Source organism: Dendrobates tinctorius, unplaced genomic scaffold (genome assembly GCF_039654945.1).
Source record: "Dendrobates tinctorius isolate UK_male_01 unplaced genomic scaffold, ASM3965494v1 ptg000103l, whole genome shotgun sequence".
Taxonomy (NCBI): domain Eukaryota; kingdom Metazoa; phylum Chordata; class Amphibia; order Anura; family Dendrobatidae; genus Dendrobates; species Dendrobates tinctorius.
In genome coordinates, this window is record NW_027361771.1 from 18,180,045 (window position 1) to 18,207,152 (window position 27,108).

General features: G+C 42.7%; 2 protein-coding genes across 3 annotated transcripts in view; one reads left to right on the forward strand and one right to left on the reverse strand.

Annotated features, from left to right (window-relative positions):
• The window catches only part of LOC141099844 (uncharacterized), a 170,244-nt gene extending 159,391 nt beyond the window's left edge, over positions 1-10,853 (forward strand). Inside the window, exons 3-4 of the mRNA XM_073587884.1 lie at positions 9,545-9,607; positions 10,581-10,853. Coding sequence (XP_073443985.1) covers positions 9,545-9,607; positions 10,581-10,853 — 336 coding nt within the window. The remainder of the gene's footprint in view (positions 1-9,544; positions 9,608-10,580) is intronic.
• A 4,343-nt stretch (positions 10,854-15,196) lies between these two features.
• PCTP (phosphatidylcholine transfer protein) overlaps positions 15,197-27,108 on the reverse strand; it is a 115,839-nt gene continuing 103,927 nt past the window's right edge. For both annotated transcript variants that reach the window (XM_073588107.1, XM_073588105.1), the window contains one exon: positions 15,197-15,396. Coding sequence is in view for 1 of the 2 variants with exons in the window: in XM_073588105.1 (XP_073444206.1) it covers positions 15,333-15,396 (64 nt within the window). In the remaining variant the exon portion in view is untranslated. The remainder of the gene's footprint in view (positions 15,397-27,108) is intronic.

Here is a 27,108-nt window from a genome sequence, read left to right on the forward strand (position 1 = left end):
CTGGGTAAAGCACTAGATGTTTGGTGGAATCGCTATTTCTAACTGTCCCTCACAGTCTTCTACAGCAGCCTGTCCCTAACTGAATTCACAGCAGAGTGAACCAGAAATGGCGGCTGCGGTGGCTTTTATAGTGCATCATGACATCATTTCGGCAGCCAATCACAGCCATGCCAATAGTTAACATGCCTACATGCCTAACAGGATGTGCCCACACTTCGGAGGATTCCCATTGGCTTAATCAAAGCAAGCAGGCTCATAGCATGATGGGAACTTCCGATTCCGGTATCCGATATGACAAAAGTATCGGAAGTCAGTATCGGAATTCCGATACCGCTAATATCGGCCGATACCCGATACTTGCGGTATCGGAATGCTCAACACTAGTTATGAGGCTTTGTAAGTTTTCCCGGCAGTGAGGATCTAGGAGGGTGTACACCCAATAATCAGCCGTGTTGAGAATGTGGGCGATGCGGCGGTCGTTTCTCAGGCACTCCAGCATGAAATCAACCATTTGCTGCAGACTCCCAAATGCCCAAGAAACGCTGTCCCCTGCTTGAGGCGTCATCTCTGCCTGCTCTGCATCACCCAACCCACGCTCTACATACTGACTACTAGAGCATTGTGTACCTCCCTCCTCTGGAGAGATGTCTTCCTCCTCCATTGACTCCTCCTCATCCTCCTCACAAAGTGTCCCCTTCCTAGGCCTTTGTGAGGAACCACGTTGTGCAGACTGTCCTGAAGCAGATGGCATTTGTGACTCCTCATCCTCCACCTCTTCCAAAACCTCCTCCCTTAGTGCTTGCAGTGTTTTTTGAAGCAGGCAGATAAGGGGGACAGTCATGCTGACTAGTGCATCACCTGCACTCGCCATCCGCATGGAAGCATCGAAGGCACGCAAAACGTGGCAGATGTCCTTCATAGAGGCCCACTCAATGGTGCTGAAGTGTGACCGGCGCACAGTGCGACTTGTTTGCGCCTGATGCAGCTGGTACTCCATTACTGCTGCCTGCTGCTCACACAACCGCTCCAACATATGTAACGTTGAATTCCACCTGGTGGGTAGGTCACATATGATGCGATGTTCCGGAAGGCAGAATCGGCCCTGCAGAGCTGCAATGCACGATCTTGCCATGCTGGAACGCCGCAAGTGAGCACACTCTATGCGGACCTTGTGCAGCAGTGCATCAAGATCCAGATAGTCCCTCAGAAAGCTCTGCACGACCAAGTTGAGCACATGTGCCAGACATGGGATGTGAGTGAGGTTGCCTAGGCCCAGAGCTACCACCAGATTTCGGCCATTGTCACACACTACCAAGCCTGGCTGGAGATTCGCTGGCACAAACCACACGTCGCTCTTCTGCTTGATGGCATTCTAGAGCTCCTGCGCTGTGTGGCTTCGATTCCCCAAAGGAGTTAATTTCAGTACGGCCTGTTGACGTTTGGCCACGGCTGTGCTCATATCGGTTGTAACAGGCTCCTGCAGCATTGATTCTGAGGAACTGGAGTATGAGGAGGAGTCAATGTGTACAGACTGGTGTTGTGAGTTCATTTTCCCCTTCACCTTTGATGTCTGATGAACTCCCTCTGCTGGTGAAGAGAGGTAGTGAAATTGATTGGGATGGGAAGAACCTGTTATCTGATCAGGCGGAGTGTGATTGGACATCTGGAATTTCTGAGTGGATATAAGGCAGCCGACACCCTGCAGGGTTTGCTGGTGATCCTTTCTGCTCTGAGCTCTGGCATCCAGTTTTAGTTCCTGTCTACTAAAAGCTAAGTTTTTGCCCTACTATTATTCCATGAGATTTTGTCTGGTTTCCTTAGTGTTTGTATTCAGCCAGTCCTGGTTGGGACTGGCTGAACTCCATTTTTGTCTCTGATCAGTTGATCTCTTTGCTCTGTTTTCAGAATATACCTGAGTGCTGATATAGTGATTTTGAAGTCTAGCAACTTCAGGGCCTTTTTTCCTATCAGACGGTTGGGACATTTTTGTAGGGTTTTTTGCGGATTGCAGCCAGCATCTTTTCTGTCCTGTCCTATCTACTTAGTTGGGCCCCATGGTTTGCTCAGCCTGTCTTTCTGTCTGTGTTTGTGTTTTCATCTGTTTTTCACCGACAATACATGTTGGGGGCTGTCTATTGCTTTGGGGTCTGCTCTGGGGAAGTTTCCCCTTTCTTTCTTTAGGCTTATGTAGTTCTCCGGCTGTGACTAGGGGTCTAGGGCACCGTAGGAACCCCCCACGGTTACTGTTAGTTGTGGTGAATAGGATCAGGGGTCTGCCATCCGCTAGCTACCAACCTCTCCGGTTTTCTGGACTTAGCTTGTATTTTTGTTTTTTCCTCCTCTGGTGACTCAATCATAACAGACTGGATTCCTGCAATCTTTGGAGTTGGCAGAACACATACAGCGCCACTTTCAAGATCTGTACCTGGCTCCACAACATTGACCCAATGGGCAGTGAGGGAAAGGTATCGTCCCTGTCCATGGTCAGGGCAGGGACAGCTTGCCTGCTGAAATAAAAGTGGTTGGGCACGGTGTATTGTGGGACTGCCAATGCCATGAAGTTACGGAAGGTGTCAGTCTCCACAAAGCCTGAATGAGAGCATTTCAAGGGCCAGTAGTTTTGCAATGCCAGCATTCAGAGCCTGTGCTTGGGGATGGTTTGCCGAGTATGGCCACCTTTTCTCCCATGCCTGTGCTACCGATGGCTGTAGAGTGGCCTGGGAGTGTGAGGATGACAGAGAACATGGTGCTGTGGGTGGAATGTCACTGGGTCTCTGGACAACAGTGCCAGAGGTTCTTCCATGGCGATCCTGTGAGGAAGCCGAACCAGCTGTGTGTGAGCTGGAGGAAGAGGCTACAACACGAGCTGAAGAGGTGGTAGGTGGTGCTGTAGGTTGGCCTACGTCTTCAGTGTGTCTTTGTAACTCCACCACGTGCTTGGTCCGCACATGTTTACACATACTTGTGGTATTCAGGTTGCTGACACCTTTCCCTCGTTTGACTTTATGATTACACAGCTTGCATTTGACAAAGCAAATGTCATCTGCAACTGTGTCAAAAAAGGACCATGCACTGCAAGTCCTGGGAACGCCCGTTTTGGGTTTTGGAAGAGGAATGCTCCTAACGGGTGCCAAAGTGGAGGCTACAGGCAACCAAGTCTGCCCCCTCCCTTTCCTTCCTGTTTTGGCCATTCAGGGAATCTCTTCCTCAGAGCTGCTCCCACCACCTTCCTGTTCCTCACGCCATGATGGGTCAAGGACCTCATCATCTACACTCCCCTCTTCAAACACCTGCTTCTCCTCTGTAGTCTCGCTAGCACAGTACGCACCAGAAAGTTGCACCTGAGTCTCATCATCTGATGCGTACTGAGGTGTGCTGACCATAGGCACTGGCCCATCCGCCTCTTCAGATTCAGAGGGACAAAGCAGTTGCGCATCACTGCATACTCCCTCTTCTTCACATTCTAGAATGCTGCTTGGCTGGCCCCCTGTTTCCAAGCCAAGAGATTCAGAGAACAGAAGAAGAGATGGCTCCTGTCCAGGGCTCTCTGACTGCCTGGGCAATTTGGCAGGTGGTGAAGAGACAGATGGTTGCTCTTCAGTGCTCTGGCCCTGAGAGGATGTGGAAGTAATTGAAGTCGATGCGTTAGCTGCCATCCATCCGACCGACAACGGCTTCAATTTTTTCGTCCTGCAGCAGTGGGGTACGGCGAGGTCCTACAAAGCTGCACATAAAGGACTGTTGCCTGGCAAAACTGGGGGATGCTGAGTCACTGGTGCCAGCAGGCACAGAATTCCCACGTCCTCTCCCTGCTGAATCTCCACGCCCACGACCACGTGCCTTACTCCCTGCCTTCTTCATCTTGGTAGACTGATAAAGATAGGCAGAAAAGTACAAATGGGGGGCTTAGTTTGCTTATTCCTGAACAGCTGCTAACAGGTATAAGAAACACTAATTTTATAAAGTGTGTGGACTACACTTTAATATGAGCTAATGTGGCCTATACAACTGTCAAGTGGAGTGTTTGGTGAACTTTATTTACGTGGTTTTTTTTCAAAGAAACAAAAAGGATGTGACCAAAGATGTGAAAGCGATAGTATCACAAACTTTTTGGAGCTATTACAATGCAGGCAGGTAACCTACAATGCAATAGATGAGGCTCCAAAAAATAGGCTAATACTAATCTGGCTGCACCTGTAGGGCACAAGCCAGCAAAAGGCTCCTCTATCTACTCCTATATAGTGTTTGCAACCAACCAATGTAGATGGATACGGATGGAAGCACACTAATAGGAGAAAAAAAATCAGGAAAAATGAGCTGCAATAATACAAAAAAAGGACTGTGTATGAGACAGTGACGCACACTGAGCGGACTACAACCAGAGGTGGCTGCAGAACACACTACAACGTGAGCTGCACTCACACACAGAGACCTCATAGACAGCCGTGAACAGAGCAGAGAACTGGGCACTAGCACTGAAAGGCTGCAGAAAGGCTCCGCTGTCTACTCCTATAGTGTTTGCAACCAATGTAGATAGATACGAATGGATGCACACTAATAGGAGAATTAATGAAAAATGAGCAGCAATAAAACAAAAATAAATATGTATGAGGCAGTGACGCACGCTGAGCGGTCTACAACCAGAGGTGGCTGCAGGACACACTACAGCATGAGCTGCACTCACACAGACCTTGCAGACAGCTGTGAACAGCACTGCAAGGCAAAAGAAAGCTACAGTGATTGATAATGTAGCCTGGGTAAAGCACAATATTATATAGCAAATTGCTATCTCTAACTGTCCCTCAGAGTCTTGAACAGCAGCCTGTCCCTTATTGAATTCACAGCAGAGTGAACCCTAAATGGCGGCGGCGGCTTTGATAGTGCATCATGACATCATTTCAGTAGCCAATCACAGCCATGCCATTAGTTAACATGCCTACATGCCTAACAGGATGTGCCCACACTTCTGAGGATTTCTCATTGGCTGAATCAAATCAAACTGGCTTATAGCATTATGGGAACTTCCGATTCCGGTATTCGATATGCAAAAAGTATCGGAACTCAGTATCGGAATTCCGATACCGCGAATATCGGCCGATACCTGATATTTGCGGTATCGGAATGCTCAACACTAGTGATAAGGTTTGGCTTTATACTGAAAGCATCCATTTAAACACTTGTTGCAACAAGCTGACTGTTAAATTCATAAGTCCATTTCAGATTATTCTGCAAGATAATCAAGGTGTAAGACGGTGTGAGGGACAAACATGCTCTTTATCCTTTCTGTAAAACTTGTGTGCTTTTCTGTATTAGGCCGGGGTTAGACTAGCGTATGGCATCCGATGCGAGAGCATCGGATGCGATATGCTAATGATCCTCAGCTCCTGCACTGCTGCGAGTGGGAGCCAAGAGTCATGCGTCTGTGCTCCAAGCCTCTTGCACAGTTGCAGAGGAGGAGAAATTAATTTCTCCATCTCCTCCATTGCCAGGGTCAGCGTATATTGCACATCACTCGGATGATAGCTGAGTGATTTGCGTTGTCTCATTCACACCTATAGACTTATATGGGTGCGAGTGAGCCGAGACTTGGCTGAGTGTCGGTCACAATCGCAGCCTGCTGCGATTTCACTCGCACGTTGAAAACGGCTGAGAAAAAAAACGCTGATGGGAGCTGCTCCTTAGATGAATACTGGTCCGAGTGCTATGCAATGTTTTATCGCATAGCACTGGTCCATATTCATCACTAGTGTAATCCCGGCCTTACAAATGTAGTTCACTTGCATAGAATATAACGGGCACTAATGTGAATGTTGTAGTATGAATAATTATATAGATTTTTTTTATATACTGCTGTTATGGATTAGAGATAAGCAAACGTGTTCAGAAAACATTTGCCAATTCTAAGTTCGGCACGAACGTAGTACATTCAGATTCATGTTCGTTTTCACAAGCATTTTTACTCAAAGTCAGCAAAAGTCGGTCACAGTTCGGTAAATCATCGCGCTTCCACTAACGCTTTTGTTATTACTTTGGCTAGGATAGTGGTGCTGTATGATCAGCCTCGGAGACAGGGTGGCATGTTTGATGAGGAGAGGGGGTGTAGAGAGGTTAGAGGTGAATGTGGAGAAGTTACTAATGTTACTAAGTTCTCTAATAATCTACTAACAGCTAAATCTAATGGTCACTACTCCATGCTAATTCTCCTGGATCTCTCTGCCGCATTCAACACTGTGGATCATCAGCTCCTCCCCACTATGCTCGGCTCCATCAGCCTCAATGACATCATTCACTTCAGGTTCTTTTCCTATCTCTCTGACTGCTCCTTCACGGTTTCTTTTGCTGGCTCCTCCTCCTCTTATCTTCCCATTACTGTTGGGGTTCCTCAAAGATCAGTCCAAGGCCCCCTCCTCTTCTCCTTGTATACTGCCCGTAATGGACAAACAATCAGTAGATTTGGTTTCCAGTATTATCTCTATGCTAGTGACACCAAATTATACATCTCTACTCTTGACATCATGCCTTCATTATTACAAAACGTCAGTGATTGTCTTATTACTGTCTCCAACATCATGTCCTCCCTGAAACTCAACCTGTCAAAAACTGAACTTCTTGCTTTTCCACAATTAACCCACCTACAGTGGGGAAAAAAAGTATTTAGTCAGCCACCAATTGTGCAAGTTCTCCCAATTAATAAGATCAGAGAGGCCTGTAATTGACATCATAGGTAGACCACAACTAGGGGAGTCAAAATGAGAAAACAAATCCAGAAAATCACCTTGTCTGATTTGGCAAGGTTTATTTTCCAAATTATGGTGGAAAAAAGTATTTGGTCATTAATAAAAGTTCATTTTAATATTTTGTTACATATCCTTTGGTAAGGACAGAGGTCAAACGTTTTCTATAAGTCTTCACAAGGTTGGAACACACTGTTGAGGATATGTTGGCCAATTCCTCCATTTCCTCTAGAGCAGTGATGTTTTGGGCATGTCGCTGGGCATCACAGACTTTCAAGTCCCTCCAAAGGTTTTCTATGGGGTTGAGATGTGGAGACTCGCTAGGCCACTCCAGGACCTTCATATGCTTTTTATGAAGTCACTCCTTTGTTGCACTGGTGGTGTGCTTGGGATCATTAACATGCTGAAAGACCCATCCACATTTCATCTTCAATGCTCTTGCTGATGGAAGGAGGTTTGCACTCAAAATCTCACGATTCATGGCTCCATTCATTCTTTCATGTACATGGATCAGTTGTCCTGGTCTCTTTGCAGATAGACAGCCCCAAATCATGATGTTGCCACCCCCATGCTTCACAGTAGGTATGGTGTTCGTTGGATGCAACTCAGCATTCTGCCTCCTCCAAACATGATGAGTTTTGTTTCTATCAAACAGTTCTACTTTGGTTTCATCAGACCATTTGACATTCTCCCAATACTCTTCTGGATAATCTAAATGCTCTCTAGCAAACTTCAGATGGACCTGGACATGTACTGGCTTAAGCAGGGGGACACCTCTAGCACTGCAGGATCTGAGTCCCTCGCTGAGTAGTGTGTTAGTGATGGTAGCCTTTGTTATGGTGGTCCCAGCTCTATGCACCCACCTGGTCACTAGAGCATCCTGTGGTGGCTTTATCAATTTAAGGACACTGGATGGTTATGTAAATGTAAAAACCCCAAACAACAAGTGATACAGGCAAAGCAGTGGAGAGGGTTTAAGAGACCTTTGCTAGGCATAAATGTGTAGTGTGACAAAAGAAGGACACACAGAACGTTTGTACATATTATGTGCTAAACTTGGAGAGTTTAAGTTGGTTATCATATGCCATCCACTTTTGTGCATGTAATACATTTTGAAATGTTCCTCTTTGAAACAAAATTAATCATTATAATCACTATAAATATATATATATATACTGCTCAAAAAAATAAAGGGAACACTAAACAATACAATGTATTGCTTAGTGTTCCCTTTACTTTTTTGAGCAGTATATATATACACTCACTGGCCACTTTATTAGGTACACCATGCTAGTAACGGGTTGGACCCCCTTTTGCCTTCAGAACTGCCTCAATTCTTCGTGGCAGAGATTCAACAAGGTGCTGGAAGCATTCCTCAGAGATTTTGGACCATATTGACATGATGGCATCACACAGTTGGCGCAGATTTGTCGGCTGCACATCCCTGATGCGAATCTCCCGTTCCACCACATCCCAAAGATGCTCTATTGGATTGAGATCTGGTGACTGAGGAGGCCATTTGAGTACAGTGAACTCATTGTCATGTTCAAGAAACCAATCTGAGATGATTCGAGCTTTATGACATGGCGCATTATCCTGCTGAAAGTAGCCATCAGATGCCTGTTCTTAGCTGAGAGGAGTGGTACCCAGTGTGGTCTTCTGCTGCTGTAGCCCATCTGCCTCAAAGTTCGACGCACTGTGCGTTCAGAGATGCTCTTCTGCCTACCTTGGTTGTAACGGGTGGCAATTTGAGTCACTGTTGCCTTTCTATCAGCTCGAACCAGTCTGCCCATTCTCCTCTGACCTCTGGCATCAACAAGGCATTTCCGGCCACAGAACTGCCGCTCACTGGATTTTTTTTCTTTTTCGGACCATTCTCTGTAAACCCTAGAGATGGTTGTGCGTGAAAATCCCAGTAGATCAGCAGTTTCTGAAATACTCAGACCAGCCCTTCTGGCACCAACAATCATGCCACGTTCAAAGGCACTCAAATCACCTTTCTTCCCCATACTGATGCTCGGTTTGAACTGCAGGAGATTGTCTTGACCATGTCTACATGCCTAAATGCACTGAGTTGCCGCCATGTGATTGGCTGATTAGAAATTAAGTCTTAACACACAGTTGGACAGGTGTACCTAATAAAGTGGCCAGTGAGTGTATATGTATATATATATATATTTTTTTTTTTTTTTATTTATTAATTTTCGAAAAAAATGAGTTCTTCTGTAATACAGGTCTGCCACCTACTGTATAATACCAGGCATTGCATGCAGAGAGTCCATTGATAAACTGTACTAATTGATCATGATCTGGATTTATTTTAATGTATTTATTTAACAGTCAGTATACAAAGCAGATTTACAATACAAACTGCATTCAATATTAATCAAACCTCCCAGACTAAATCTTTGATAGAATGGTTGTCTAATTCTGATATTAAATTGACCATTTTTTGGTTATGTTCACAATAAGTTTTTTTTAGGAGTCTTTGGACGAGAAACTTTCCAACTCTCCAATCATTGCTTGTGGTTCTCTTTTTAACACCTCATGGTTTGGGAGAATTTTGCTCAAAAAACTCCTGAAATAAATCTGAATTTGAAAATAGCCTAAGGTTAAGTACCTACAGCGAGTTTTAAGGGGGGGGGGGTTGATGCTGCATATTTCACTGCTCAGAAATTGCATCCTCTTACAGTTACAGCAAAGTGGATGGGATTTATAGAAATCTCATGCCCACTCTGCTTTTTTCTACACTGCTAAAACTGATTGAAGGTATGTTTCTGAAATCCACAGCATATCATTTTTTCTTGTAGGCATACAAAGTTTTATGTTCAGATTTTCCTCTTAGAATTTCATCAGACGCAGCATATCCTCAGGTAAAGAACACAGATCCATTTAGGTGTACTTCCACTGCTGGTAAAAAAATGAATACCTTACTGATGACCTGTCCGGCCACTCTGCTGCTCACTTCCAGCTCTTCAATCATCTGCAACTCTTCTTTTCTCCATTGTGTGCCACATCTACAGCCTCTTCACTTTCAACTATTTCATCCAGGTGCGACCAAGTCCTTTGCACCATCGGCACCGTGCATTTCGTGCATATTTCATAAATTTTGAAGAACCACACCCCTACCACACCCAAGCCACACCTATTTACCATTTCTTTCTACCTTGGCAGGAGGAGATGTCAAAGTGTGAGGTGGTAGGGTGGTCCTTACTTTCTAAAGTGTGCTTTCTTCAGTAGGCAGAACTTGATTCTGTTTCTGTATGTAAACTAAAAATGCAGAAAATAATTCAGCCAGATACACTCAAAATTGGGGTCCCTACCTACCATCAAACTTTCAAGATTTTTTCCATAGCCGAGTCCCTTTTGCAGATCATCTAAAAGATCTGATTGTGGCAGGATGGTGCAAATTTTGCTGAATATTGCCTGACATTAATAACACCCTCCTTCTTCAGCTTGCTCATCCAATCAGTCCGGTCCTCTGATGCTGTTCCTCCTCCCCGAGGTTGCCACTTCAATACCGCTCAGAGGGGATTAATGTCTCTTACTGAGAAACACAGTCTGTTACTGTTTGCATCAGTTCCTGTACACCATACTCCTTTTACAGGGGTTGCAAAAATAAAACATCAAACAGAGAAGCTAGCACTCCAGTATATCAAAGCCAACAGCCAGAACCAAAACTGACTTTTGACTTATTGGACAAATGTCTGATAGTAGTTTATCTTCACCTAAACTGCCATCCAAGAGAGAGGCTATGTCTCTGTTCTACTACTACAAGAAAATGACTAAATAGACTGTGATGCAGCTCGTTTTACAGCTAGTGATGTTATTGATGTCTTGGCAAAGGTAAGCATCCCACAAGACTCAAGAAAACATGTGGAAGGTCTCTGCAAAGAATATGACAAGCTGAATAAAAACAAAGAAAACAAAACTAAATGTTCTGAAAGTCTGAAGAAGGAGGAAGAATGGAACACAGGTTTAGACAACTGGTTTGTTATGGAGCATGCTAGGGCTATGGATATGACAGGAATACTGGGAGACCAGGAGTTTTCACCAGCTCAGAAACAAACTGGATGTCATGGAAAAATGGAAGATGTTAGCGAAGTGTTTGAAAGATAACAAAAGGGATCTAAGGGGTAAGGTTTCTCACTGTCGAGAGTGACATGCTAGGTCTGACAGTATGAGGAGACTTAAATGCCATGCATGCTCCTCTGGGAAATTAAATATGCAAATTGTCTCTTCAGAGAGGAAGAGAACTTGAACTCTAGTGTCATCTACTGCAAGTAGCGATCCTACAAGTTATTATTGACCCTTTAATGAGCCTTGAAATATGACTTAGGATTTGACTTAGCGTCTCACCTAGCCAATCAGATCTCATTCTATATACTAACGAGAGGCAATACCACAAATCACTTTGTCTCCAACTTGAGTTTCTGAGATCACATCTGAGTGTGCAGAAAATTCTACCATTTGTGGGCTATTGTAAAATTTTGTTGGAGTGTCTTATACAAGTTACTGACACCAGATACTGATAAAAAGTTACCAAAAAGGCATTTATTTTAAACAGGGCTTTGACTATCACAGTGATCACATCTGAGTGCTGAGACAATTGTGCCATTTCTGGGGTACTGTAAAATTTAGTTTGAGTGTCTTATACAAGTTATTGATGCCAGTTTGCTGAAAAAAATTGTTAGCTACATGCCAGCTATTTTAAATAGGGGTTTGGCGTCACAGTGATCACATCTGAGTGTGCAGAAAAATCTGCCATTTGTGGGCTACTGTAAAATTTTGTTGGAGTGTCTTACAGAATTTACTAGATGGTGGCCTAATTCTATCGCATCGGGTATTCTAGAGTCTCTGTTAAAATAAAAAATAGTGATATACTCACCTCCCGACGGCCCCCGGATTCTTTCTCTCCTCTCCATGTTCCCGGCATCTTCCGGTCCCAGTAATGCTTAGCGCGAAACACCGCTGATGACATCGCGCTCTCGCGAGAGTGACATCATCTCCGGCCCTTCTCGTTAAGCATTACTGGGACTGGAAGATGCCGGGAGCGTAGTGAAAGGAGGGACAGAGTCCGGGGGTCGTCGGAAGGTGAGTATATAACTATTTTTTATTTTAACAGAGACTCTAGAATACCCGATGCGATAGAATCGGGCCACCATCTAGTGTATTATACTCCTGTTACACTGTTCTGCTGTTACCTAATGTATTGTACTCCAGTTCCACCCAGAGCTGCTGTCACTGTTCTGCTGTTACCTAATGTATTGTAGTCCAGTTACACCCAGAGCTGCAGTCACCGTTCTGCTCTTACCTAATGTATTATACTCCTGTTACAGACAGAGCTGCAGTTACTGTTCAGATCTTACCAAATGTATTGTACTCAAGTTACACCCAGAGCTGCAGTCACTGTTCTGCTGTTACCTAATGTATTGTACTCCGGCTACACCCAGAGCTGCAGTCACTGTTCTGCTGTTACCTAATGTACTCCTGTTACAGCCAGAGCTGCAGTCACTGTTCTGCTGTTACCTAATGTATTGTACTCCAGTTACACCCAGATCTGCAGTCACTGTTCTGCTCTTATTTAATGTATTGTACTCCAGTTACTCCCAGAGCTGCAGTCACTGTTCTGCTTTTACCTAATGTATTGTAGTCCAGTTACACCCAGAGCTGCAGTCACCGTTCTGCTGTTACCTAATGTATTGTACTCCAGTTACACCCAGATCTGCAGTCACTGTTCTGCTGTTACAGCTGGGGCCAAAAGTATTGACACCCCTGCAATTCTGTCAGATAATACTCAGTTTCTTCCTGAAAATGATTGCAAACACAAATTCTTTGGTATTATTATCTTCATTTAATTTGTCTTAAATGAAAAAACACAAAAATAATTGCCCTAAAGCCAAATTGGATATAATTCCACACCAAACATAAAAAAGAGGGTGGACAAAAGTATTGGCACTGTTTGAAAAATCATGTGATGCTTCTCTAATTTGTGTAATTAACAGCACCTGTAACTTACCTGTGGCACCTAACAGGTGTTAGCAATAACTAAATCACACTTGCAGCCAGTTGACATGGATTAAAGTTGACTCAACCTCTGTCCTGTGTCCTTGTGTGTACCACATTGAGCATGGAGAAAAGAAAGAAGACCAAAGAACTGTTTGAGGACTTGAGAAACCAAATTGTGAGGAAGCATGAGCAATCTCAAGGCTACAAGTCCATCTCCAAAGACCTGAATGTTCCTGTGTCTACCGTGCTCAGTGTCATCAAGAAGTTTAAAGCCCAAGGCACTGTGGCTAACCTCCCTAGATGTGGACGGAAAAGAAAAATTGACAAGAGATTTCAACGCAAGATTGTGCGGATGTTGGATAAAGAACCTCGACTAACATCCAAACAAGTTCAAGCTGCCCTGCAGTCCGAGGGTACAACAGTGTCAACCCGTACTATCCGTTGGCATCTGAATGAAAAGGGACTGTATGGTAGGAGACCCAGGAAGACCCCACTTCTTACCCCGAGACATTAAAAAAGTCAGGCTGGGGTTTGCCAAAACTTACCTGAAAAAGCCTAAAACGTTTTGGAAGAATGTTCTCTGGTCAGATGAGACAAAAGTAGAGCTTTTTGGGCAAAGGCATCAACATAGAGTTTACAGGAGAAAAAAAGAGGCATTAAAAGAAAAGAACACGGTCCATACAGTCAAACATGGCGGAGGTTCCCTGATGTTTTGGGGTTGCTTTGCTGCCTCTGGCACTGGACTGCTTGACCGTGTGCATGGCATTATGAAGTCAGAAGACTACCAAAAATTTTGCAACATAATATAGGGCCCAGTGTGAGAAAGCCGGGTCTCCATCAGAGGCCATGGGTCTTCCAGCAGGACAATGACCCAAAACACACTTCAAAAAGCACTAGAAAATGGCTTGAGAGAAAGCACTGGAGACTTCTAAGGTGGTCAGCAATGAGTCCAGACCTAAATCCCATAGAACACCTGTGGAGAGATCTAAAAATGGCAGTTTGGAGAAGGCACCCTTCAAATATCAGGGACCTGAAGCAGTTTGCCAAAGAAGAAAGGTCTAAAATTCCAGCAGAGCATTGTAAGAAACTCATTGATGGTTACCGGAAGCGGTTGGTCGCAGTTATTTTGGCTAAAGGTTGGGCAACCAAGTATTAGGCTGAGGGTGCCAATACTTTTGTCTGGCCCATTTTTGGAGTTTTGTGTGAAATGATCAATGTTTTGCTTTTTGCTTCATTCGCTTTTGTGTTTTTTCATTTAAGACAAATTAAATGAAGATAATAATACCAAAGAATTTGTGTATGCAATCATTTTCAGGAAGAAACTGAGTATCATCTGACAGAATTGCAGGGGTGTCAATACTTTTGGCCACAACTGTACCTATTGTAGTGTACTCCAGTTACACCCAGATCTGCAGTCACTGTTCTGCTGTTACCTATTTTAGTGTACTCTAGTAACACGCAGAGCTGCAGTCACCGTTCTGCTGTTACCTAATGTAGTGTACTCCAGTTACACCCAGAACTGCAGTCACTATTCTGCTGTTATCTAATGTATTATACTCCAGTTACTCCCAAAGCTGCAGTCACTGTTCTGCTTCTACCTAATGTATTGTAGTCCAGTTACACCCAGATCTGCAGTCACTGTTCTGCTCTTACCTAAAGCATTATTATACTCCTGTTACAGCCAGAGCTGCAGTCAGTGTTTAGATCTTACCTAATGTATTGTACTCCAGTTACACCCAGAGCTGCATTCACTTTTCTGCTGTCACCTAATGTTTTGTACGCAAGTTACACCCAGTGCTGCAGTCACTGTTCTACTGTTACCTAATTACCTAATGTATTGTACTCCAGAATATGTACAGGACTGTGCCTGTGTAATGAGCAACGCAGCAGTGATGCCTTTAATGGCTGTAATGTGCCTGTACAATAAGCAATGCGGCCGTGTTGCCACGACAACTAAGCAACTGTCGCTGATTAGTCGCGACCAATCAGCGAGGTGGGATTTCCATTGCAGACAGACAGACAGACAGACAGAATTAGACAATTATATAGTAGATTGACAGAAGATGCTGATAAAAGGTTACCTAAATGGCATTTATTTTAAACAGGGGTTTGGCTGTCACAGTGATCACATCTGAGTGCACAGACAATTTTGCCATCTCTGGGCTACTGTAACATTTTGTTCGAGTGTCTTATACAAGTTATTGACACCAGTTTGCTAATAAAAAAAATAGTTACCTAAATGGCATTTATTTTATACAGGGGTTTGGCCAAGCAGGAATCACATCTGAATGCGCAGACGATTCTGCCATTTCTGGGTTACTGTCAAATTTTGTTTGAGTGTCTTATACATGTTATTGACACCAGTGTCCTAAAAAATAATTGTTACCTACAGGCCAGCTATTGTAAACACGAGTATGTCATAGTGGAAAAAGACAGCAGGATGGCACTCACCGTTCACTTGAAATGATTCACTTTATTTCATATTGACAAAGCATAGGCATCGGCACGGGAGAGATGTAAAAAGACAGACGACAGCCGTTTCGTGCACAATGCACATCAACAGGTCCTATGTTCAGGCTCAAGGAAACACTAATTTATTCCACGTGTGAACAAAAAAACTCCACCTTTTACCTGAACGTGTCTTAAAAAACCCCTACAATAAAAAATAAAATTAAAAACAAGCATCATTTACATACACCATATGCAATAAAACCAGCAATTATAACCACTTCAGAGAAATATGGACATAACAAATCTGCCATTTCTGGTCTACTGTAAAATTTTGTTTGAGTGTCTTATACAAGTTATTGACACCAGTTTGCTTAAAAAAATTGTTAAGTTCAGGGTATTTATTTTAAACAGGGGTTTGGCCATCACAGTGATCAAATCTGAGTGCAGAAACAATATTGCCATTTCTTGGATACTGTAAAATTTTGTTGGAGTGTCTTACACAAGTTATTGACTCCAATTTGCTGAAAAAACTAGTTATCTACAATGCATTTATTTTAAATGGGTTTGGCAGTCACAGTAATCACATATGACCGCGTAGACAATACTGTCATTTCTGGGCCACTGTAAAATTTTGCTGGCATGTTTTATACAAGTTATTGAGACCAGTTTGCTGAAAAAATTTTATCAGTTACAGGTCAGCTATCTTAAACAGGGGTTTGACTGTCACAGCGATCACATCTAAGTGCACAGTCAATTCTGCCATTTCTGGGCTACTGTAAAATTTAGCTTGAGTGTGTTATACAAGTTACTGAAACCAGTTTGCTGAAAAAAAATTGTTACCTACACGCCAGCTATTTTAAACAGGGGTTTGGTGTCACAGCGATCACAGCTGAGTGGCGCAGAAAATTCTGCCATTCGTGGCCTTCAGTAAAATTTTGCTGGAGTGTTTTATTCATTTATTGACTCCAGTTTGCTGAAAAAAATAGTTACCTACAAGACATTTATTTTAAACAGGGGTTAGGCCGTCACAGTGATCACGTCTGAGTGCACAGAAAATTGTGCCATATCTGGTCTACTGTAAAATTTTGTTGGCATTTCTTATACAAGTGATTGATACCGGTTTGCTTACAAAAAATAGTCACCTACAAGGCATTTATTTTAAACAGGGGTTTGGCCGTCATATCGATCACATCTGAGTGTGCCTAAAATTCTCACATTTCTGGGCTACTGTAAAAATTTTGCTGGAGTGTCTTAAACAAGGTATTGACACCAGTTTGCTGAAAAAAAGTGTTACTTACAGTCCAGCTATTTTAAAAAGGTGTTTGGACATCACAGCGATCACATCTGAGTGTGCTGAAAATCCTGCCATTTTCAGGCTACTGTAACATTTTGATGGAGTGTCTAATACAAGTTATTGACAAGAGTTTGCTGATAAAAAATAGTTACCTACAGGACATTTATTTTAAACAGGGGTTTGGCGACAGTGCTCACATCTGAGTGCGCAGACAATTCTGCCATTTCTGGGCCACTGAAAAATTTTGTTTGAGTGTCTTTTACAAATTCTTGACACCAGTTTGCAGAAAAAAATAGTTACCTACAGGGTCAGCTATTTTAAGTATGGGTTTGGCCATCACAGTGATGACATCTGTGCAGAAAATTTTGCCATTTGTTGGCTGCTTTAAAATTTTGTTGGAGTGTCTTTATGCAAGTTATTTACACCAGTTTACTGATTAAAAAAAGTTATTTACAGGGCATTTATTTTATACAGGGGTTTGGCATTGCAGCTATCACATCTGAGTGAGCAGACAATTATGCCATTTCTGGGCTACTGTAAAATTTTATTGGAGTGTCTTGTACAAGTTATTGAAACCAGTTTGCTGATAAAAGAAATAGTTATACACAGGGCATTTATTTTAAACAGGGGTTTGGCTGTCACAGTGATCACATCTGAGTGCGCAGACAATTTTTCCATTTCTGCGCTACTGTAAAATTTCGAAGAAGTGTCTTATAAAAGTTATTGACAACAGTTTGCTGAAGCAAAATAGTTTCCTACAGGGCTTTTATTTTAAAGAGGGGTTTGACTGTCACAGTGATCACATCTGATGGCACAGAAATTTCTGCCATTTCTCAGCTACTGTAAAATTATGTTGGAGTGTCTTATACAAGTTATTGATGCCAGTTTGCTGATAAAAAAAATTAGTTATGTGTAGGGCATTTATTTTAAACATTGGTTTGGGCATCACAGTGATCACATCTGAGTGCGCAGACACTTCTGCCATTTCTGGGCTACTGTAAAATTTTGTTGGAGTGTCTTACACAAGTTATTGACATCAGTTTGCTTAAAAAAAAAGTTACCTTCAGGGCATTTATTTTAAACAGGGCTTTGGCCGTCACAGTGATCACATCTGAGTGCAGAAATATTTCTGCCATTTTTTGGATACTGTAAAATTTTGCTGGAGTGTCTTACACAAGTTATTGACTCCAATTTGCTGAAAAAATAGTTATCTACACTGCATTTATTTTAAACAGGGGTTTGGCTGTCACAGTAATCACATATGACTGCGTAGACAATACTGCCATTTCTGGGCCACTGTAAAATATTGCTGGTGTGTTTTATTCAAGTTGACACCAGTTTGCTGAAAAAAAATTATTACTTACAGGTCAGCTGTTTTAAACAGGGGTTTGACCATCACAGTGATCACATCTCAGTGCGCAGACAATTCTGCCATTTCTGGGCTACTGTAAAATTTAGTTTGAGTGTCTTATACAAGTTATTGACACAAGTTTGCTGAAAAAATAATTGTTACCTACACGACAGCTATTTTAAACAGGGGTTTGGTGTCACAGCGATCACATCTGAGTGTGCAGAAAATTCTGCCATTTGGGCCTACAGCAAAATTTTGCTGGAGTGTTTTATTCATTTATTGACACTGGTTTGCTGAAAAAAGCTACCTACAAGACATTTATTTTATACAGGGGTTTGGCCATCACAGCGATCCCATCTGAATGCACAGACAATTCAGTCATTTCTTGGCTACTGTAAAATTTTGTTGGACTCTTTTATACAAGTTATTAACACCAGTTTTCTTAAAAAATAGTTACCTTCATGGCATTTATTTTAAACAAGGGTTTGGCCATCACAGTGATCACATTAGTGCAGAGACAATTCTGCCATTTCTTGGATACTGTAAAATTTTGCTGGAGTGTATTATACAAGTTATTGACTCCAATTTGCTGAAAAAAAATTGTTTCCCATAGGCCAGCTATTTTAAACAGGGGTTTGGCTGTCAAAGTGATCACATCTGAGTGCACAGACAATTCTGCCATTTTTGGGCTACTGTAAATTTTTGAAGGAGTGTCTTATACAAGTTATTGACACTAGTTTGCTTAAAAAAAAATTTAGTTATAGGTCAGCTATTTTAAACAGGGTTTGACCGTCACAGCGATCACATCTAAGTGCGCAGACAATTCTGCCATTTCTGGGCTACTGTAAAATTTAGTTTGAGAGTGTTATACAAGTTATTGAAACCAGTTTGCTGAAAAAAAAATTGTTACCTACACACCAGCTATTTTAAACAGGGGTTTGGTGTCACAGCGATCACATCTGAGTGCACAGAAAATTCTGCCATATGAGGCCTACAGTAAAATTTTGCTGGAGTGTTTTATTCACTTATTCATTTATTGTTTTATTGACAACAGTTTGCTGAAAAAAAAAGTTACCTACAAGACATTTATTTTAAATAGGGGTTAGGCCATCACAGTGATCATGTCTGAGTGCACAGAAAATTCTGTCATTTCTAGTCTGTCAAATTTTGATGGCATTTCTTATACAAGTAATTGACGCCAGTTTGCTTAAAAAAATAGTTACCTACAGGGCATTTATTTTAAACACGGGTTTGGCCATCATAGCAATCACATGAGTGTGCTGAAAATTCTGCCATTTCTGGGCTATTGCAACATTTTGATGGAGTGTCTTATACAAGTTATTGACAACAGTTTGCTGATAAAAAAATAGTTACCTATTGGACATTTATTTTAAATATGGGTTTGGGGTCACAGTGCTCACATCTGAGTGCGCAGACAATTCTGCCATTTCTGGGCCACTGTAATATTTTGTTGGAGTGTCTCTTACAACTTCTTGACACCAGTTTGCAGAAAAAAACAATAGTTACCTACAGGGTCAGCTATTTTAAGTATGGGTTTGACCGTCACAGCGAGCACATCTGAGCAGAAAATTCTGCCATTTGTGGGCTGCTGTAAAATTTTGTTGGAGTGGCTATGCAAGTTATTACACCAGTTTACTGATTTAAAAAATAATTATTTACAGTGAATTTATTTTGTACAGGGTTTGACTGTCACAGCGATCACATCTGAGTGCGCAGACAATTATGCCATTTCTGGGCTGCTGTAAAATTTTGAAGAAGTGTCTTATACAAGATATTGACAACAGTTTGCTGAAATAAAATAGTTTCCCACAGGGCTTTTATTTTAAACAGGGGTTTGTCTGTCACAGCGATAACATCTGATTGCGCACAAAAAAATTCTGCCATTTCTCAGCTGCTGTAAAATTATGTTGGAGTGTCTTATACAAGTTATTGACACCAGTTTGCTGTTAAAAAAATTAGTTACATACAGGGCATTTATGTTAAACATTGGTTTGGGCGTCACAGTGATCATATCTGAGTGCGCAGACACTTCTGCCATTTCTGGGCTACTGTAAAATTTTGTTGGAGTGTCTTAAACAAGTTATTGACACCAGTTTGCTTAAAAAAATAGTTACCTACTTGGCTGTTGTGAGTTCATTTTCCCCTTCACCATTGAGGTCTGATGAACTCCCTCTTCTGGTGAAGGAAGGTAGTGAGGCTGATTACAAAGCACCTGAGCAGAATGATGATGACTGGGTGACTGAAATTGCTGACTGGATATAAGGCAGCCGACGCCCTTCTGCCTTGCGGGTAATTACTCTGAGGGATTCTTGGAGACCAGTCTGATTCCTGCTCCTCAAAAGCTAAGTTTTCTGCTCTACTTTTTGCATTTGTGTTTTGGTTTTGTTTTGCCTTGTTTTTCTGGATTTCTGCCTTTCCCTGCTGGGTGAGCTGAATTCCTTTTTGCTCTGTCTTCAGAAAATACCGGAGTACTGATATAGTCTTTTTGAAGCCTAGCGTCTTCAGGGCTTTTTTCCCTATCAGTCTGTTGGCTCTTGTTTTTGAGAGGGTTTTGGCGGATTGCAGACAGCAGCTTTTCTAGTCTGTCCTATTTAGTTAGCTTGGGCCCCATCATTTGCTCAGCCTTTCTATCTGTGTGAGTGTTTTTTCATCTTGCTTCACAGTCATTATATGTTGGGGGCTGTCTATTGCTTTGGGGTCTGCTCTGGGGCAGTTTAGATTTCCCTTTCTGTCTTTAGGCTATGTAGTTCTCTGGCTGTGATCGAGGGGTCTAGGGCACCGTAGGAACCCCCCACGGCTACTGCTAGTTGTTGTTGTTAGGTTCAGGGGTCTGCAATCCGATAGCTGCCAACTTCTCTGGTTTTCTGGACTTAGCTAGTATTTCTGTTTTTGCCTCCTACGGTGACTCATTCATAACAGAATCACCCGCCATACCGCAGATCCTAGGGTACTCAATAGCAGGAAAGAAATGTAAATAAAAAAAAAAAGTGTGTATATTTTTTCCTCTATATCTCTGAGGCCGTAGGGGGAATTTTTTTTTCTCTCAATGGAGATAAATCAATTGTCTGATCGTGTGGAGCAGCTCGCTGCGGAAGTGCGGGGATTTTCCGCCTACCTTGCTCATTCACATGCTGTGGAACCAAAGATCCCTACTCCTGATGTGTTTTTGGGGATCGGTCTAAATTTTTGAATTTCAAAAATAATTGTAAATTATTTTTTGCCTTGAAGCCTAACTCGTCAGGGAGCTCCGCACAGCAGGTTAAAATTGTCATCTCTTTGCTGCGTGGCGATCCCCAGGATTGGGCGTTTTCTTTGAAACCAGATGATCCTATTCTGACTAATGTGAACGCATTTTTTTCAAGCCTTGGGGTTGTTGTATGACGAACCTAATGCTATTGATCAGGCTGAAAAGACCCTGTTGACATTGAGCCAGGGTCGAGATTCTGCAGAATTGTACTGTCAAAAATTCCGAAAGTGGGCGGTCCTTACTACCTGGAATGATAATGCCTTGGCAGCTCTCTTTCGGAAGGGTTTGTCAGAAGCCGTAAAAGATACTATGGTGGGATTTCCTGTTTCCTCTGGTCTTGACGATTCTATGTCATTAGCCATTCAGGTTGATCGGCGTTTACGTGAACGCAGGACTGCACGAGAGGTGTTGCCACCTGTTGAACAAGTGTCTGAACCTATGCAATGTGATAGAGTTTTGTCCAGGGAGCAACGTCAGGAGTTCAGAAGGCGTAATAAGCTGTGTTTTTTTGTGGAGATGCCTCGCATATTATTTCTGTCTGTCCTAAACGAGAGAAAAGTTTTGCACACATGTTTTCTGTGGGTGGTGTTCAACCTAAGTTTCTTCTGGCAATTACTCTGATCTGCTCCCTGTCCACATTTTCCGCCAAGGCTTTTGTGGATTCGGGAGCAGCCCTGAACCTAATGGACTTGGATTTTGCTAAACATTGTGGATTTCCGATGACACCTCTGCGGACGCCTTTCCCTTTGAGGGGGATTGATGCTACTCCTTTGGTGAAAAATAAACCTCAGTGTTGGACCCAGGTGGTCGCCCCAGACCATCAAGAAAATTGCAGATTTTTGGTGTTGCATAATTTGCATGATACCATTGTTCTGGGGTTTTCATGGTTGCAAATTCATAATCCAGTTTTGGATTGGAAATCTGTGTCTGTGGTGAGTTGGGGTTGTTGGTGTGCCCTTAGTGAGGCTCCGGTTTTTTCCACCTCTCCTCAGTCGCATGATGTTCCTGACTATTTGGCGGACTTTTATGATGTATTTAGTGAGAATGAGTCTGCGTCTTTGTCTCCTCATAGGAGTTATGACTGTGCAATTGAACTGAGCCCGGGGTGTAAATTTCCCAAGGGTCGGCTCTTCAATTTATCTGTACCCGAGCACGAGGCTATGCGATCCTATATTAAGGAGGCGTTGGAGAAGGGTCATATTAGACCATCCTCTTCACCCTTAGGTGCCGTTTTTTTTTTCGTGGCCAAAAAGGATGGTTCATTAAGGCCTTGTATTGATTATCGTGCCCTCAACAAAATTACTATTAAATATCAGTATCCGTTACCCCTGATTTCGGATCTATTCTCCAGAGTTAAAGGTGCTTGCTGGTTTACCAAGCTTGACCTCAGGGGGGCGTATAATCTTATCCGCATTAAGCATGGGGATGAATGGAAGACGGCGTTTAATACTCTGGAGGGACATTTTGAGTACCTGGTGATGCCTTTTGGGCTCACTAATGCCCCTTCTGTCTTCCAGTGCTTCATGAACGACATTTTCCGAGACTTTGTGGATAAATTTTTGATTATCTATCTGGATGATATTTTGATCTTCTCCAAGGATTGGGATTCTCATGTGGAACATGTTCGGACTGTGTTCCGGATCTTGAGGGAGAATTCCCTGTATGTCAAAGGATCGAAAAGCCTTTTTGGGGTACAGAGGATTTCATTTTTGGGATTTATTTTGTCTCCGTCAACTATTGAAATGGACCCGGCCAAGGTACAGGCCATTTATGATTGGGTTCAGCCCACTTCTTTGAAGGCCCTCCAGAAGTTTTTGGGTTTTGCTAATTTTTATCGGAAATTTATAGCAAAATTTTCTAGTATTGCCAATCCATTGACTGATCTGACTAAAAAGGGTGCTGGTGTGTTGAATTGGTCTCCAGAGGCTGTTTCTTCCTTTCAGGAGCTGAAGCAAAGATTCACTTCTGCCCCGGTTTTGCGGCAACCTGATGTCTCACTCCCGTTCCAGGTAGAGGTGGACGCTTCTGAGATTGGTGCAGGAGCTGTTTTTGTCCCAAAAGGATCCTGTAACATCTAAAATGAATCCCTGTGCTTTCTTTTCCCGAAAGTTCTCTCCATCTGAACGTAACTATGATGTGGGGAATCGGGAACTGTTAGCCATGAAATGGGCATTTGAGGAGTGGAGACATTGGTTGGAGGGAGCTAAACACCAAGTCGTGGTCCTCACTGACCACAAGAATTTGATTTACCTGGAGTCGGCCCAGGAACCCTAGACAGGCTAGGTGGGCCTTGTTTTTTAAATGTTTTGATTTTGTGGTCTCTTTTCTTCCTGGCACTAAGAATGTCAAGGCAGACGCCCTCTCTAGGAGCTTCTTTGCTGATTCTCCTGTGGTGACCAAGCCTGCTACCATCTTAGGCGAAGGTGTAGTTCTTTCTGCCATCTTGCCCGATTTGAGACGTGCTCTGGAAGAGTTCCAGGAGGACAAACCTGAGCGTTGTCCCAGTGGAAAGTTGTATGTTCCTGACCAGTGGAAGAAGAGAGTGATGTCTGAAGTTCATTGCTCTGCATTGGCTGGCCATCCAGGTATTTTTGGTACTAGAGATCAGGTGAGTCGGTCTTTTTGGTGACCAGCCTTGTCTCGTGATGTCAGGAATTTTGTGCAGTCATGTGGGAATTGCTCCCGGTCTAAACCTTGTTCTCGCTCTAGTGGGTTGTTGATGCCTTTGCCGGTCCCCAGGAGGCCATGGACCCATATTTCTATGGATTTCATCTTTGATATGTCTGTCTCTCAGAGAATGACTGTTATTTGGGTGATTTGTGATAGGTTCTCTAAGATGGTTCATCTTGTACCACTCTCTAAGTTGCCATCATCCTCTGAGTTGGTGCCCCTGTTTTTGCAACAGGTGGTTCGCTTGCACGGGATTCCTGAGAATATTGTATCTGACAGAGGAGTTCAGTTTGTGTCTAGATTTTGGAGGACTTTCTGTACCAAGATGGGAATTCAGTTGTTCTTCTCCTCTGCTTTTCACCCTCAGACCAATGGGCGGACGGAGAGAACAAACCAGACCTTGGAGTCGTATTTGAGATGTTTTATTTCCACTGATCAGGATGATTGGGTTTCATTTTTGCCCTTGGCCGAATTTGCTTTAAATAATAGAGCTAGTTCTGCCACTTTGATGTCACCTTTTTTTTGTAACTTTGGAATTCATCCTTGATTTTCTTCAGGGCAGGTGGAGCCTTGTGCCTGCCCAGGTGTTGACACTGTGGTGGAGAGAATGCACCAGATCTGGGACCAAGTGGTGGATAAGTTATCTCTCTCCCAGGAAAAGGCCCAGCGGTTTTCCAACCGACATAGGACCATTGGTCCCCAGTTTATGGTTGGTGATATGGTTTGGTTATCATCAAAATATATCGCTATGAAGGTGGCTTCTCCTAAGTTTAAGCCTAGATTTATTGGACCATACAAGATTTTGGAGATTATTATTCCGGTCTCTTTTCGTTTGGCTCTTCCTGTCACATTTAAAATTCATAATGTGTTTCATAAGTCCTTGTTGAAGAGGTTTGTTGAACCTGTTGTTCCTGGGGTGGCACCTCCGGACCCTGTATTAGTTGAAGGTAACATGGAATATGAGGTAGAGAAGATACTGGATTCCCGTCTGGCTAGACGGAGACTCCAGTATTTGGTTAAGTGGAAGGGTTATGGTCAGGAGGATAATTCCTGGGTCTCTGCCTCTGATATTCATGCCAAAAGATTGGTGCGTGCCTTTCATCGGGCTCACCCTGATCGCCCTGGTGGCATGGATGAGGGTTCGGTGACCCCTCCTCAAGGGGGAGGTTACTGTTGTGAGTTCATTTTCCCCTTCACCATCGAAGTCTGATGAACTCCCTCTTCTGGTGAAGGAAGGTAGTGAGGCTGATTACCAAGCACCTGAGCAGGATGATGATGACTGGGTGACTGGAATTGCTGACTGGATATAAGGCAGCCGACGCCCTTCTGCCTTGCTGGTGATTTCTCAGAGGGATTCTAGGAGACCAGTCTGATTCCTGCTCCTCAAAAGCTAAGTTTTCTGCTCTGCTTTTTGCATTTGTGTTTTGGTTTTGTTTTGCCTTGTTTTTCTGGATTTCTGCCATTCCCTGCTGGGGTGAGCTGAATTCCTTTTTGCTATGTCTTCAGAAAATACCTGAGTACTGATATAGTCTTTTTGAAGCCTAGCGTCTTCAGGGCTTTTTCCCTATCAGTCTGTTGGCTCTTGTTTTGATAGGGTTTTGGCGGATTGCAGACAGCAGCTTTTCTATCCTGTCCTATTTAGTTAGCTTGGGCCCCATCATTTTCTCAGCCTATCTTTCTATCTGTGTGAGTGTTTTTTCATCTTGCTTCACCGTCATTATATGTTGGGGGCTGCCTATTGCTTTGGGGTCTGCTCTGGGGCAGTTTAGATTTCCCTTTCTGTCTTTAGGCTATTTAGTTCTCCGGCTGTGATCGAGGGGTCTAGGGCACCGTAGGAACCCCCCACGGCTACTGCTAGCTGTTGTTGATAGGTTCAGGGGTCTGCAATCCGATAGCTGCCAACTTCTCTGGTTTTCTGGACTTAGCTAGTATTTCTGTTTTTGCCTCCTACGGTGACTCATTCATAACACGTGTGCATGGCATTATGAAGTCTGAAGCTACCAACAAATTTTGCAGCATAATGTAGGGCCCAGTGTGAGATAGCTGGGTCTCCCTCAGAGGTCATGGGTCTTCCAGCAGGACAATGACCCAAAACATACTTCAAAAAGCACTAGAAAATGGTTTGAGAGAAAGCACTGGAGACTTCTAAGGTGGCCAGCAATGAGTCCAGACCTGAATCCCATAGAACACCTGTGGAGAGATCTAAAAATGGCAGTTTGGAGAAGGCACCCTTCAAATATCAGGGACCTGGAGCAGTTTGCCAAAGAAGAATGGTCTAAAATTCCAGCAGAGCATTGTAAGAAACTCATTGATGGTTACCGGAAGCGGTTGGTCGCAGTTATTTTGGCTAAAAGTTGTGCAACCAAGTATTAGGCTGATGGTGCCAATACTTTTGTCTGGCCCATTTTTGGAGTTTTGTGTGAAATGATCAATGTTTTGCTTTTTGCTTCATTCTCTTTTGTGTTTTTTCATTTAAGACAAATTAAATGAAGATAATAATACCAAAGAATTTGTGATTGCAATCATTTTCAGTAAGAAACTGAGTATTATCTGACAGAATTGCAGGGGTGTCAATACTTTTGCCCACAACTGTATATCCGAAATGCCAATTAAAAAGTGAAAATTTTATATTAAGAATAATACTGGCAGATAATTGCAAATATATATCAAGTAATATGCAATGTGACAGTAATATCTGCTGTAAGGTAGATCTGTCACCATCTGTGCTGTGACCCCCTGACGAAGGCAGATGCCGATACACACGTTGGGGTGGACGCACGGCACATCTGGTGACAGATTTCATCTTACAGCAGGTATTACTCTATTGTACCATGTGCAGCAGCAGTACAAGTCACTTGACCATTATTGGCTTTACCCTCACCTGAATCAGAACAATCTGGCTGCTTCAACACATGTACTTAATATTGCGTTTTTTAGGTATATCTTTCTGTCATAATGCATATTATTTGCTATATATTTGCAATTATCGGCCAGTATTATTCTTTATATCAAATATGAACATATGTATTTTCTAATTGGCATTTCGGATATACGCTACTTGGATTTTCTGCCATGATTTATTGCTACCTCTTAATTTCAGCTGTGTTTCCCGTGTTTAGCATCTGCTTTTTTACTGGTGTTTTGATCCCACTTGCACCTTATATCAATGTTATGTTGTAATCATTAAAGTTATAATCTTTTCACTCATTTTTGAGCTCTTACAATTCAGTTTTTTCCTTTTGCTGTGATTTATCTTAGCCAATATGTCCTAATTAAATATCCTGGGTACACAAGAGGTGGTGATCACATTACTTCCTTACAATTTGACATA